Below are 14,178 nucleotides of genomic sequence, written 5' to 3'. Positions count from 1 at the left end.
ACTAAATCGACGACTCGGAATATAAGTCGAACAACTCGATTTTTTGCATAAATCGTTTTATTCGTTTTTCGGATATTTCTTTATACCCTCTACCTTCTCTGTGAATACTATAGGAGAGACTGGGGCAAAAAGTCACAAATCGAAAAATTCAAAATTCAATATCTTCCAAGGTAAAAAAGATAGCAGCTCAAATTTTTTTTTTATAGATAGCCTCCATAGACCTTCTTCAATGTCGTAAGTCTCTTAGAATTCAAACAAGAAATCTAGAAAATAAAATATATCGAAATATTTAGCCCTACTTTTTAAATATTTTCCTTGCAGAAGATAACGATTTATTTTCCATAACGATAACCTACTTATTTTCCAAAATTGATGCACTGGTGAATATTTTCTAAATAATTTGGATTTTTTGAATACGAATCCACTATCTATTTTAGAATTTCACAAAAGTTCTTTTCTCCAGAAATTCTTTTATTAAAAATGGCCACTTGAGGTAAAAAGTAACAAAACGTATAGAGCAAAAGGTAACAAAAGAGCGAAGCAATTTCTGATGTTTCACGGCGAAAAGAAACATCATTATCATATCTCGCCGCTTGTTGTTTGCATTGGTCAAACGATTTGCAGTCTTTTGTGTGTTTTTTTTTCTAAAATAGCTTGAAAAGCGTTTTTCTCGCTTTTCACTTTTCTCGCAGAGAAAACGGTGTTTTACAAAGGTGTAGATGAATAAATTATCTATGAAAATATGTCCTCTAGGTATTTTTTCAAATTTACGGAAGCCCGTAATGAAGCGAATCAAAATATGAAAATACCCAATGTCTGGTACTATTTGCCCCAGCATTTTTTAAAATAGTCACAAAATTACCTTTTAGAAATTGGCTCGATAAACGTATTTCCTTAAAAAATAGAGGAAAATTACTTTCACAAAGTTGTAGAGCGGTAAATTTCCTAAAAAACTGCGCTAATTAGAAAATATCCGTATTGTGACTTTTTGCCCCAGTCTCCCCTACTTGAAAGATAATTATTTTCAAAGTTATAGAGATTTTAAATCTCAAAAATCCTCTACTCTGCATGTAATATCTCAGCTTCAAATCGCTTGAAGCTGAGCTTGAACGAAAGATTGAAATTTTGAGTTCACTTTTCAAAGTATTCATTAAATTTCGACCAACTTATTTTCCAAAATGTATGCACTAGTATTTCTAGAAAATTTTTATATGCTCTAAATAAACTTGTTTGCATCTTCGAAACAAACAAGTAAATTTGTGAATTTATTTTCTTATTTATTCAAAAGTAAATAAAGATTTATGTATGATTTTTTTTTTAATTTGTATAAAAAAACAAGTATCATTTCATTTTTTCCAGCCAAATGCAGATCCGAAAAAAAATTCTTTAATCTTATGCCATCTAAATCTACGAAAAACGAACATGTTGTAAATTGACAAAATATAAAATACCAAAAATACAAAAAAGGTTATAAAAAGAATACTCAAGTCGCTCAAGTCATTAACACCATTTACAGAATACGGAAACTCTTCTCAAGCAGTGGCGGATATAGGGGGAAGGAAAGAATCAATGCTCACAGGGTGCCTACCCCAAGTGGACCCCCTGAACAGCTCTTTTAAATATTTTGTATGTTTTTCTGAGTTAATAAAACCATTAATTTCAGCCATTCAGCCACTTTTAATACTGCAGGTTTAAAAGTTTGAATTTACTTTTCGATTCTACAGGGTGGCTGAAAAAAATGCAACAAACTAAAGCGCTATATTATCCTCATTTTTTGTGCAATTTTTTTTTTAAATATAGAAAAAAATGGTAGTAAAAACATCAAAATTTTAAAATATTATCGGTTTTGTTTAATACGATCTTATTTTGATTTAATTATGGTCTTAAGTTTGTTGGAAGTGTTATGGCAGTTTGCACGAATGTCAGCCTTTTGAATGTCCTGCTATTCACGAGGAAGGGCTCATTGATACTTTGCTACTTTTTAGTCCTAACCTTGACCAACAAATTGCCTCTTTTGGAAAAGTCAAACGATTTTGCATCCTAGAATTGCGGAGGTCATTGTTTTCCCAAAATGAAGTGCGAAACGTTTTTTTTTTTTAGCCAAATTTTGTTCGGTGCGTGATTTCTGCGACGTTGTCGAGTCTTGATCGAACTTCCATTACTTCCTTCGAGTTATGTCGTTATGACTGACGTTATGTAGAATTTTAAAGACTCAGGGAGATCACCTCCTTCCTGGTGCGTCAGTGGTGTTTCTCTTTTCAGGGACTCGAAAAACACACAGGATTCTTTGCCAAAGCTTCGGAGTTGGCCTCTGACCAATGTCCAGTGAAGTGCTCCCGCAGAGAGATCCCAAAATTCCCTGTATACGCTTATTAGGAGTAGTGGAGATAATTTCAAGACAATTTTCAGAGACAATATCACAGTTTGGCCACTGAGGAAGGCGCACTGAAGCGCCGAAAGCTTTGGCAAAGAATCCTGTGCGTTTTTCGTGTACTTAAAAAGAGAAACACCACTGACGCACCCGGAAGGAGGTGATCTCTCTGAGTCTTTAAAATTCCATTACAATTTCCAGAAACACATTGAAATTCGTTTTGACGGTAAAGCCTAAAAAATCCCAATGAAAAGTGATAATTTGTCTTCAAAGAAGTCCAGACCTTCAAATAAGGTGGTCCTTGACTTCCGGTGGTCATTCTAACATCTAGATTATCGTATGATCTTTCCTTCAGATATACACAATCATTTTGTTTGCACATCAATTGCTCAATTGAAAATTTTTCTTATCATAATTTATGATATTCGAGAACTGACCAGGAACGTGCAAGCGAATTTACTCCTTCGTCGATCGAGCATAACTTCTTTATGAGGATCGACGATGTCTCTTCCTTTTCAGGATTTTTAAGGCTTCATATAGAGGTCCTTTGACAATATTTATTTCATTGTTATTTGTGATCTATGCGTCTCAGAGATCGTTTGTTTGCAGATGTGACGCAGATTTTGTTCAATTTGCTTCTTCACTTTAAGAACGATAACTAGCGATGAAGCAATTTTTTAGACCTCCACCAAAGCATTTTAAAATGCTACTAGTATCCCTGTACCAAGTTATGTTTCGAAAAACATAACTTGGTTGAAAAACATAAGGATTTTATTGATTTTGAAATAGTTAAATCAGAAAAGTGGACTTTTTTCAAATTCTTGAGAAAACTCATTAGGGGGAAAAGGGGCACCTTTGAATGTGAGGTAGCTTTGAAATTGGAACTTTTCTCCTAATGTTTAAATGGAACTGAACCATATCATTAGATACTTTAGCTTCTTAATCTGTGCAGCTTAATTATATCATGATAAGGCTTAATTTTATTTAAAATTAGGTAAAAAAAAATCACAATTACAAAGCTGCCCCACTTCCCCCTATCTTTTTCTTAGTGTTCCAAAAATGATTTCTGGGGATAATCCTCCAATTTGGTCCCGTCTTACTAAATTCCTGGCTATACCCTCTATACACTGTACACTATAATTGTTTTGACTATGACGCTATACTCCTATTCTGTACACTAAATAGAGCCTCTTTTCAATCCTGAATGATGGGCACCGAAATCTGTCTATATACAATATTGAACAATAGACAAGATGTAACGCTCCCCCGTTCACATTTTTTTTGTTCTTGGTATTATTCCGTTGCCATTTTAACCATTTGCTGGGGATTTCATCCTGTATCCAGGGCCGGATTTAGAAATGTGGAGGCCCAATGCCCATTTGTGGGGCCCCAAAAATCTGACGTTTTCCAACAGTGTCGCCGCTTTAATATTTTACATAAAATAACGGCATTCCGTGGTACAGGTAAATTTAAGCAACTTTAAATTTACATGAGACCTGAGACCTTGCTTTTACTACTCGAACAGACTCAAAGTCTATAAAAAAAAGCAGTAGGGGTATGTTGGCATGGTTCGCACAGAGTGAACCTTCAAACAACGCAAATTTTCTCTTTATTTGCAAAGAGCTAGTTCGTCCTTTCTCAAAAAACCCTGCTCGAAACCGTCGCAGAAATCACGCTCCAAATAAGATTTTGGACAAAAAACAACGTTTAGCCTTTCGATTTTGGAACACAATGACCTCAACGATTCCTGGATGCAAAACTGCTTGACTTCTCCAAAAGGGGTATTTTGTTGGTCAAGGACAGGACTAAAAATTAGCTAAATGTTGATGAGCTGAAGACAGTCCTTCCTTCGTCGTAAATGGCAGGGCATTCGTGCAACAATGCATTTTCTGACAGACTTAAGACCATAGTCCAGTCAAAATAAGATTGTACTGAACAAAACCGATATAGTATTTTAAAATTTTGATGTATTTACTACCATTTTATTCAAAAAAGTTAAACAGAAAATGAGGATAATGACCAACGCACAATAACTTTTGTTTGTAAACACGTTTTCAGAATTTTCCATGAGAATGAGCGAGATGACTAGATCTAGATCTCACTTACTCTCATTGCAATGTCAAAAACATGTTTATAAACAAAAGTTATTGTGCGCTGGGCATTATGCCCAACGCACAATAACTTTTGTTTAGTCAATAACTTTCAAATCTAGTCATCTCGCTCATTCTCATATGTAATTTTGAAAACATGGTTACAAACAAAACTTATTGTGCGCTGGGCATAATACAGCGTCTTAGTTTGTTGCACTTTTTTATTTTGAACAACCTATATAAGGCAGCTATTTTACTTCATGGATTTCTTGGGTGGTAATTCCGATAAAGAAAATATGTTCTTTTATGCGTTTAAAATTAAAAACATAAATTAAATCCAATCTTTCGGAGGATTTCGTAAGCTGAAAGCTTGATAAAACCACCAAGAAAAATTTTTCCTTGACGAAAATTACAGGGAATTGATTAAAAATGGAATGGTAAAAGCTCTTTTCTTTTTTTTTGTTATAATTTATATTTTGTGACCATAATAAACTTTTTAAATGTGGAGGCCCGGTGCCATGGCCTCCACTAAATCCGGCACTGCCTGTATCCGTTACTGTTCTTAAGTGAGTTGTATATTTTGCAGGGAAATGATAAAGAAAAAGTCTTCCTTACTAAGATTCATCCAAAAGAAATTTTAGATACAAAGTTTCTTTTAAAAAAATTAGCCACGCCTCTTCTATAAGGCTGCTGCTAAAAGCAAAATCAATTTAAAATTTCTTAAATTCTCTTTATGATTATAATTAAATCACGAAATTGAAAAAACAAGTTTGTCGCCTGTAATTTTCAAAAAGTAATATACTATGAAAATTATTTTATTTTAGTCTAAATAATTTTTTTAAAGTTGTAAACAGAGTAAAGGGTAAAAAGAGCAAGAAGTATTGCTTTAATTTTTTTTTAAATGCGACACTTTTTAAAATGTCCAAAAAATATTTTTCTTCAACAATTATATTGGTGTAATAAAAGAAAATAGGACAAATTCGAAAAGAAGAATCAAATTTCTTTAAAAATCATTTTGGTGAATTAATGCAACACAAAAAAAAATAAATAAAATAAAAATACTTACTTGGAAAAGAGCATCAGAATTGCCACCATGATGAAGGCTCATTGGCTTCCGGAGAGTGCTCTTGGGAGAATTTTGCATCTTATTCTGACTGGATGTTTGAGGTAGCAGCACTGGCTCAGCATATGTCACCTCATCAACTTGTGGCAGAAGTTTTGGTTCTGTCTGAATCCGATTGACATTTTGACGTTGCTCAAAGTATTCATATTCAGTATCCGGATATGGAAGATTATCATCCTCATCTTTGTGACACCGTCGACCACAGAAGTAACCAGTGAGAAAGCCAACAAGCAGAGCAAAAATCGATCCAGCCAGAACAGCCATTACAAGTGTCTCCACTGAATACTGAGCTGTCATAATGTCTGGAGTTATTTGTGGTCCAGTACCATCGAAGCTCTTACTGTCCTGCATAATATTGATCACCTCCCCACTCGGTTGATTCTTCATCAGACGATTGTGTGAGTCCATCATGTCCATGTCATTGCGGTATCCTTTCTGTTCACCTGCATTTGCATCTTTGGATGTCATTTTACCCGATGGACATGCTGCATGCTGCCCTGTGGCCACACTCTGGTAGTAATAATTCTCTTCCATCCACCTAGGTGCCCCATGAGACCGACACTTGCCCTGAATCTTATCCCACGCACAGTAGGGATCTTGTAGAGCCACACACTCACTGCAACTCGTTATTTTATCGCTATTGCACCTGTGCAACCTCACAGCAATCACCTGACTGTCTGTCACAATCACTAACTTCCCATCATCATAATTCCCATCCTTGGGTTGATCTGAAATTTAAAGACCAATTTGTCACTCTACAGCTTCTTTTTGTACAATCTTTCGATTTACGCCCTTATCTGAAGACAAAAAAATTAAATAACCAAATTCCGAAACAATTTTACTGTTTTTCTGAATATATTTTACGAATTAAATTTTATAATTTTCAAATTGAAAAAAAAACATTCAATTTAAAAAAAACTATAACTGGAGGAAAATCTACAAAATGCTCGAATCCAGAAGATTTCGCCGCAGTTGTTATTTTTTGGTGTAGGGGAAAGGCTCATAATTTTGTCCAGTTTCTTATTTTGAACACTTTGAGGATAAAATTGGACACTAAAAATAAGTTGATTAAAATTATGGATTTTTATTCCAATATTTGATGAAAAATGAATTCTATCTAAATATTTGTTCTTTTTGGAAGATTTTAACACTAAATACGTTAAATTTTGAATATGATTTGAGTTAAAATTGCTTTGTTGAAAATTCAATGTGAGCAATTGCTTACGAGAAATATGACAGAACATCGTGTTTATTTCAGTCTTATTTAGCTGTGGTGAAGTACTAACAATGTTTCTTCGCTTTTTTGAGTGATATTATTGAATATTCATTTAATATTGTGTTGATTCACGTTAGTAGTGATTTGTACATTTGACCTGAAGTGAGATTTTCCTTGTGAATTAGATTTTTCGTGTGAAAAATGGGAAATTTTTTAAGACATTTACCAGTGAGGTGATACTCCTTATTTTGGACAGGTGTTTTTCTCACGAAATTTCGTGAAGTTTTAGCTTTTGTGATGACTAGGTTGGACAAATGCCTGGAGAAACAAAGGAGCATCATCTCTACGAAAGAGATGTAGCGAGAAAAGCCTTGAAAGGCTCCCGGAAAGGCCAGGGAATGAGCGAATCCGTACGTACTTGGAGTACCGAAGTCAACTTACTTTAATGAATGATATGGAAAGTTTCCAGGCTTCTTGTGTCATTCTACGTTTCCCTTACATGAAGAGGAATAGGACTTGGTAAGATTGGTTCATGAAATGAAGAACAATGGGCATCCTGTTGAGGCGGATTAACTGTCCATTATTTACAGCCAAGTTGTCCAAATTAATAACCAAGTTGTCCAAAATAAGAGCCAAATTCACCTCTATATATCAATTCATTTTTAAACGTATTAAAAGGAATTTTAGTAAAAATAAGACGATAAATAGCTTGCTAAGTTTCTAAACAAGCCTTCTGAAAAGAGAATAACAAAAAAAGTTTTGAAAATATCGCACTTCAAACTTGGAACATCGATGCTTAGAAGCAGACTGGTCAAAATTATGAGCCCTTACCCTAAATCAGTTTATAGTCACTATATAAATCAACTTAAAACTTCACAGCTTTGAGTACAAATCGAAAAAATTAATTTGTGATAATAATATTTATTGTTCACTTGCTTCCTGGATCCAAACGAATTTCAGAACCTTTCAAAATAATCAAATTTTTGACAATATTGATTCCAGAACCTAATAAAAATAAATTCGAAAAAAACAGATTGTAGGAGTCAGTCGTTTTGGCCATAAAATAAAACAACTAATAAAAGACATTTAAAGTGTTACTTCAACACTCGTAATATACTCTATTAAAATTTAAAAATTTACGAGACCATTAAAACTTCAAAGGTGGCCAAAAGTGCTTACTCAACCCTGTATACTGCTTTCTCTTTAAATTCGAGCAGTAAATAAAAAGAACCAATAAAGTCTATTACTAAATTTATATCAATTAATTTTGAAACATTTTAATGCGTGCTTTAGAAGTAAACAGAAATAAAACATCTGTAAAAATTTCGGTTTTTAATACAGGGTGAGATTACGACTTAAATGAAAAGGGGTAGCAAAACGTCCCGTGCTTTGCGGAATGTTCAAATTCTTGATTTAGATGCTGTACCTCAAAAGTACTTTACCATTTATCGATTCTTTACCGATTTGAACTTATTCATAAAGCATTCGAAAGATCACTCAAAATAGTTTTAAGAGTAATAATATTGATTTTCGTCCAAAAATTGCTGATCGGTTCATAACCGATTGGAACTAGTTCATACTTGTTAGAAATTCCAAGACCTTTCTAATAAGTCGAAACATGACTCCATTCTGTTGAAAAATACTCTCTCGAGGTTTTCAAACGTTTAACTTTAAAAACCCGTTATAAGCCCATATGGACAAAATGTACACCTACGCATCTGGAAATTTTTTTTTTGATAGCATCTTTGGAATAAGGACAAATACAAAGTTCATGGTGGCCTCCGCAATTGTCTGGCAACAGCTATACGTCAAGAGCATCAATCAAACAATGTTCCCGATGGGGGACTACAACTTTGATATTGTTAACTCCTTCGGGGTTAGCAATCACAGCCGACAACAACATCTCAACAGAAAGTCGCGCAGAGCTACTAAAAGCCAACAGGGCCTATTTCAGTCTATCAAGGGTTTTCCGGTCTAAAAACTTAGGTATAAAGACTAAGTTACTACTGTATAGGACTATGATCCTGCTAGTCCTCACGTATTCGTCTGAAACATAGGTCTTCAGCAAACAAAATTGCGAACCTTTAGCTACACTTGAGAGGAGGATTCTACGACGGATTTTTGGCTCCCGTATGTGAGGAAGGACGATTCCGGTCCGGAGCCTACAAAACCATGAGGTGCATGATCGCTACTGAGAGGTAAATGTCGTCAAGAAAGGATCCGGTGACCTGATCATCTGATTCGCAAAGATGAGGGCGACCCAGCCTGGAATATCTTTAGAGGCAGACTCTATGCTTCGAGGAAATGAGACCGACCCAGTCTCCGATGGACCGACGGTGTGGACCAGGCAGTAAATTATCTAACTTTGTGAGAACGTGAGAAGTGCTAAAAATGAGAAAATTCCGAAACTTTCTCTATTCTCTATGCTCATTTTTGTACTTCTCACAAAATGATGGTCCACTACTCAAAAATAATTCGGAGAACAAAGTGGTCGATTTTTTCGTGAGTTGGTCACTGGTGACCAACTCACGAAAATTAGCAAGGGGGAGATATTAGGATCGGAAGTGGTGTACAGGTAAAAATGAAATGCTTGGAAGTCTTTGGAAGTGGAAGTGCTCAAATATAAAGTTTTTTTTAAATCTAATTACATATTTTTCAGACTACGTTACTTTTAGGTAAGATTTTTAATTCGAGCGACAAACTGAAAAGGTTAGTTGAAATTTTCCAGTTCGCCTATTAAAATGAAATGGAGCAAATACACTCAAATTTATTATAGCTTAATTGTGTTGTAATTTTTCCGAGGAAATATTCAGTTATACAATGATTTTCTTTAATTTTTACAGGAATTTCAAATTCATGTAATGACTCGCAAAAAATTACACAAGTATTGCAGTTCTCGACTTTGAATTGATATATTTTTTTTTCTAATTTATAGTAAATATATATGTATATTGGATGATTGCATGAATTCGTGGGAGTTTTTCGCGAATGTCGTTAAGGAGTGTCCCCATAGGTCACCTCAACCATTTTTTCTTCACCTGTTTACATATACTGGAAAGGTTTTAGTGTATTACATCTCTTTAATTCCAAAAGTATTCTTCAAAAAAGTCGATTTATGTTTTTAAGGACTTTTACGAAATTAAGGACGAAAAGGTCTAATAACAATTGAATAAATTGGTAAAATGTTAGAAAACAATAATTATATCGTATTACGCCATCATTTATAGAAAAGCTTGGATGTGTTTAGAAACTCGTTACATGGGTGCCACATTCCTCCACTTCAAGGAATTAGGGGAACTTTATAAATGTGGCCATTTTTCTCCTAATGAGGTACCAGCGATCGTTAGTGTTCCTCGGATCGAAAGGCTATCCCGCGTACTGGAATCCCGAAATAAAATGTATATTTGAAAATTATTCGCTGCATTTTAGCAATGATTTTTAACTAAATGGCTTATTTTGGTTCATATTTAATCTATAGAACCAATTTTCTCTTCCAGTTTCTAAGAAAATTGTTCTCATTTATTAAACCACTGTATTTGAGCCTTAGCCAAAAATTCGCCAATCATCACTTTTTTTTAAAATTTCACATTTTGTGAGAATATGATAAATTATGTTTGATTAAAATGATTTACAAAGCCGTGTTAATTTAAAAAAATTAATACTTAGTGATTCTAATTTCACTATCAGTGCACCTTTTTATTTATGTCGATAATAAAAATTGAAAATAATTTTTTTTTTTGCGAACAAGTACGTTTTGTTCCATTTGTTCCTCAGATCGGCATACTTCACAAGCTTCAATGAAGCCTTGTAGAGTGTAGAGTGATTTGGATGCCAAGAAAGCAGAAGAATCTTTATCGAAAACATCTGCCGATCCATGGCACACCCCTTCCGATCCGCGTAGAACACACTAATCCTTGCATTTAAATTTAAACCTATATTAGTAATTTCCGTAAATAACAAAAGTGTAAACACTCGGAAACAGTTAAATGGTTCACTAATGTATTAACTGTCATATGAAAAACTACCAAATAGTATTTTGGGTCTCATATTTTCAGCTTAAATATGGAGCATTTTTCCTGAAGAACTTTTTTCTGGATCGATTGTTGATAGGTGATGAGAAATTGATCTAATATAACAATAGCAAAAAAAAAAAGATCCAGAAAAAATAGCTAAGACTGTTGCAAAAATTCATTAATATATCATCAAAAACCGTTCCTCTTGATTTTAAAGTATTTTGAAACCAGAGTGAGAATCAAGCTTAATAAAAAGTGAAGATACGTGTGAAGTGCTGAATTAGTTGTTGCACTCGTACTTTTCGACTCTTGCAGACATTTCGGTACTTCAATAATTACAAGCGAAATTACGTTTTTTTTTTAGAGATTCTATTTTCCAAAAGTAGCTTCACTAATTTCTTAGGAAAATTCAAAATATATTTATACCCGTACATCTGGTGCTAGAAAATCAAAATATAAGAAAAATTTTAAAAATATGTGTAAAAATTATTTTTATATTTTTTAAAAGTTTTCCTAATTAGTTTGTTCATCAAATTAAATAAATTACTTATTTCTAGGTATGAGAAGTGTATGAAGTGCAAGAAGTGCTGGAAGTATTGTCACATTTTCGAGAGTGTTGCGAAGTTTTGGAAGTGCGAAGGCCTCTTCCATACAAATTGTGGAAGTGCCTGGAGGAAGTGGTGTACGCATTTTCACCCAAATATCTCCTCCTTGAAAATTAGAGAATTTACCCCAAGGACGCCAGCTCAATAGGGATGCGGAATTGGAGAACAGTGGCGCGTAACAGGCTCGAGTGGCTATGGGTCCTGAGTCAGGCCAAGTCAGCAATTGGTTGTAGTGCCGGTTAAAAACGATGCATCTTTGGATCATATCCAAATATAATCCACAACAATAGAACATATTCAAAAAAAACCAAGGACATAACAATGATCCTTAGGGTCCCCTAAAGCGGTCTTCAGAACAGAGGTTTAGCTCATTTCCTAAAGGTCTCAAAATCTTTAATAACAACCAATATAATAGGCTTTTCGGAATTTAATAAAACATTTTCCCTTAATAACCAACAAACAATGTGACATTATTTCTGAGAAACCGTCTGAAACACTGTGAAAAGTAATACCGTGGAGGTTGAATGTGGAAATTTTGATAGGTAAAGAAAATTGAGGGGTTATAAATATACTGCTCTCGTTGTAAAGTTCCATCCATAATAAGTGTAACTCTTCTAGATCATGGATTATGATATGAAAACAAATTTCGAAAAATTGTAAGAAGAAGAAGTCCTAAATCGCCTTGCAACGACGGAAAATGTGTGTGGGCCGTTATAATAATAACAGGACATTGAAAGTGAAAGAGTTCAGGGAACTTACATAGGAAAAATATTTCGTAAATACTTGTGAATTTCTACTGGGGACCTGCAAAACGCTCGTAAAACGTATAGGCGACAAACAAGTTCGTAAAGATATGTACCTTTTTCACAACAAAATTTTGTAACATGATCACTTGATATTCATTCAAGGGGGAGATATTAGGGTCGGAAGTGGTGTACAGCTGAAGATGAAGTGCTTAGAAGTCTTTGGAAGTGGGAGTACTCGTATAATGTCTTTTCTGTCTAATTCCGTTTTTTTCAGACTACGTTGCTTTTAGTTGAGATTTTTAATTCTGGCGGCACTATAAAATTTGAAAAGGTTTGTTGAAATTTTCCAGTTCGCATATTAAAATGAAATGGAGCAAATACGCTCAAATTTATTATAGCTTAATTTGTGTCGTAATTTTTCCGAGGAAAATATTCAGTTAAATAATAATTTTCCTTAATTTTTGCAGGAATTACAAATTCATGTAGTGGCTCGCAAATAATGACATAAGCTATTGCAGTTGACTTTCAATCAAATTGATATAATTTTCTTTTCTGATTTATCGTATTCGTGGGACTTTTTTCGCGAATATCGTTAAGGGGTATCCCATATGTTACCTCCACCATTTTTTGTTTACCTTTTTGCATATACAGGAAAGATTTTAGTGTATTACATTACTTCAATGCCAAAAGTATTCGATAAAAAAAATAGATTTGTGCTTTTGAGGACTATTATGAGGAAAACGAAAAGAGCATTTGTAATATTTAATGCTAGACTAATTTTGGAAAGGTCCAAGTCATGAACTTCCATTAAAGAAACATTTAGGGGGTTAATTTAGATCGCGTCCTTGCTCTAAGGATGATTATAAAGTAGCTTTGAAAATTTAGAAATAAGGATTTATTTTAAAAACTTATTTTAATATTAAAATATTGAAAGTATGCAAGAATATCTGGAGGTAGAAATTCCAAATATAAGCAAAATATTAAAACTATGTCTAAAAATAAATTTCTTGAGATTTTTTAAGAATTTTCCTAATTAGATTTTTCATCAGATTAAGTAAATTAGTGATTTCTAAGAATAAAAAGTGCATGAAGTACTGGAAGTATTGCAACATCTTTCATACAAATATTGGAAGTGCCTGGAAGTGGTGTACACATTTTCACCCAAATATCTCCCACTTGCATTTATTTTTTTGTTTTTTTACAAATATTTGTTCGTACTTTTTTATGGAAAACATTTATAAACCAATGTCAAAATTTTACGAATATTTTTCTGTGTTTACGAACATTTATGAACAAATGTTCATAAAAGAACAAATAAATGCTCGTCAAATGATTATGTTACGAACAATGACCACCTAGGCTCTTTTGAGCCCTTTAGTCTACCCGGCCAACTCAACTCCAGGCATATCAGTATTGCTGTTTGAGTTTTTAGATTGAAAATTTTAACCTGATATGTACAAATTAAATAAAATTGAATTAAATAATTGCACAATAAACATCATTCACTAAGTTCTTCCACTGAGAAAAAACGGGGATGCGATTAACTTTTTTTCCTCATAACTTTAACATTTTTTAGGTGTAAAAATATATCGACATTTTTTAATGTTAATTTTACGCCTTTTTAAGTGTAAAATTAACATGGAAAAGGGTAACTTTAATCCATAATACACCTTAAAAGCATAATATTTACACACATTTCGGATCAATTCTGCAGGGTAAAATAAACATTTCCGGAATGTTATTTTAACTTTTTCGGATTTCTCTGAGTGTCTCTACGCAGCAAAATCAACTTTTTGAGGGGGTCGCAGGAAACCAAACATTGATATCTTAAACTGAATAGTCTAAACAGTAAAGTGAAGCAAATCTTTGACTGACCTCAAAATCATTAAAAAGGGCGGTCATATTTTCTTCTTTATTTGAATTGGTTTTGGTGAAAAAACTTGACAGCCGATTGGAAAATTATTATTCGTTTCTATGAAGTTAAGCTCTATCTTTATCGGTTGAAGGAACACAT

The 14,178-nt window shown here is 33.7% G+C and overlaps 1 protein-coding gene across 3 annotated transcripts in view; it reads right to left on the bottom strand.

Moving 5' to 3' along the window:
- Positions 1-14,178, bottom strand: part of LOC129807465 (semaphorin-1A) — a 47,990-nt gene that overhangs the window by 17,580 nt on the left and 16,232 nt on the right. For all 3 annotated transcript variants that reach the window (XR_008752285.1, XM_055856755.1, XM_055856754.1), the window contains one exon: positions 5,528-6,312. Coding sequence is in view for 2 of the 3 variants with exons in the window: in XM_055856755.1 (XP_055712730.1) it covers positions 5,528-6,312 (785 nt within the window). In the remaining variant the exon portion in view is untranslated. The remainder of the gene's footprint in view (positions 1-5,527; positions 6,313-14,178) is intronic.

Source organism: Phlebotomus papatasi, chromosome 3, assembly GCF_024763615.1.
Source record: "Phlebotomus papatasi isolate M1 chromosome 3, Ppap_2.1, whole genome shotgun sequence".
NCBI classification, from domain to species: domain Eukaryota; kingdom Metazoa; phylum Arthropoda; class Insecta; order Diptera; family Psychodidae; genus Phlebotomus; species Phlebotomus papatasi.
This window is presented reverse-complemented; position numbering and strand designations above follow the sequence as displayed.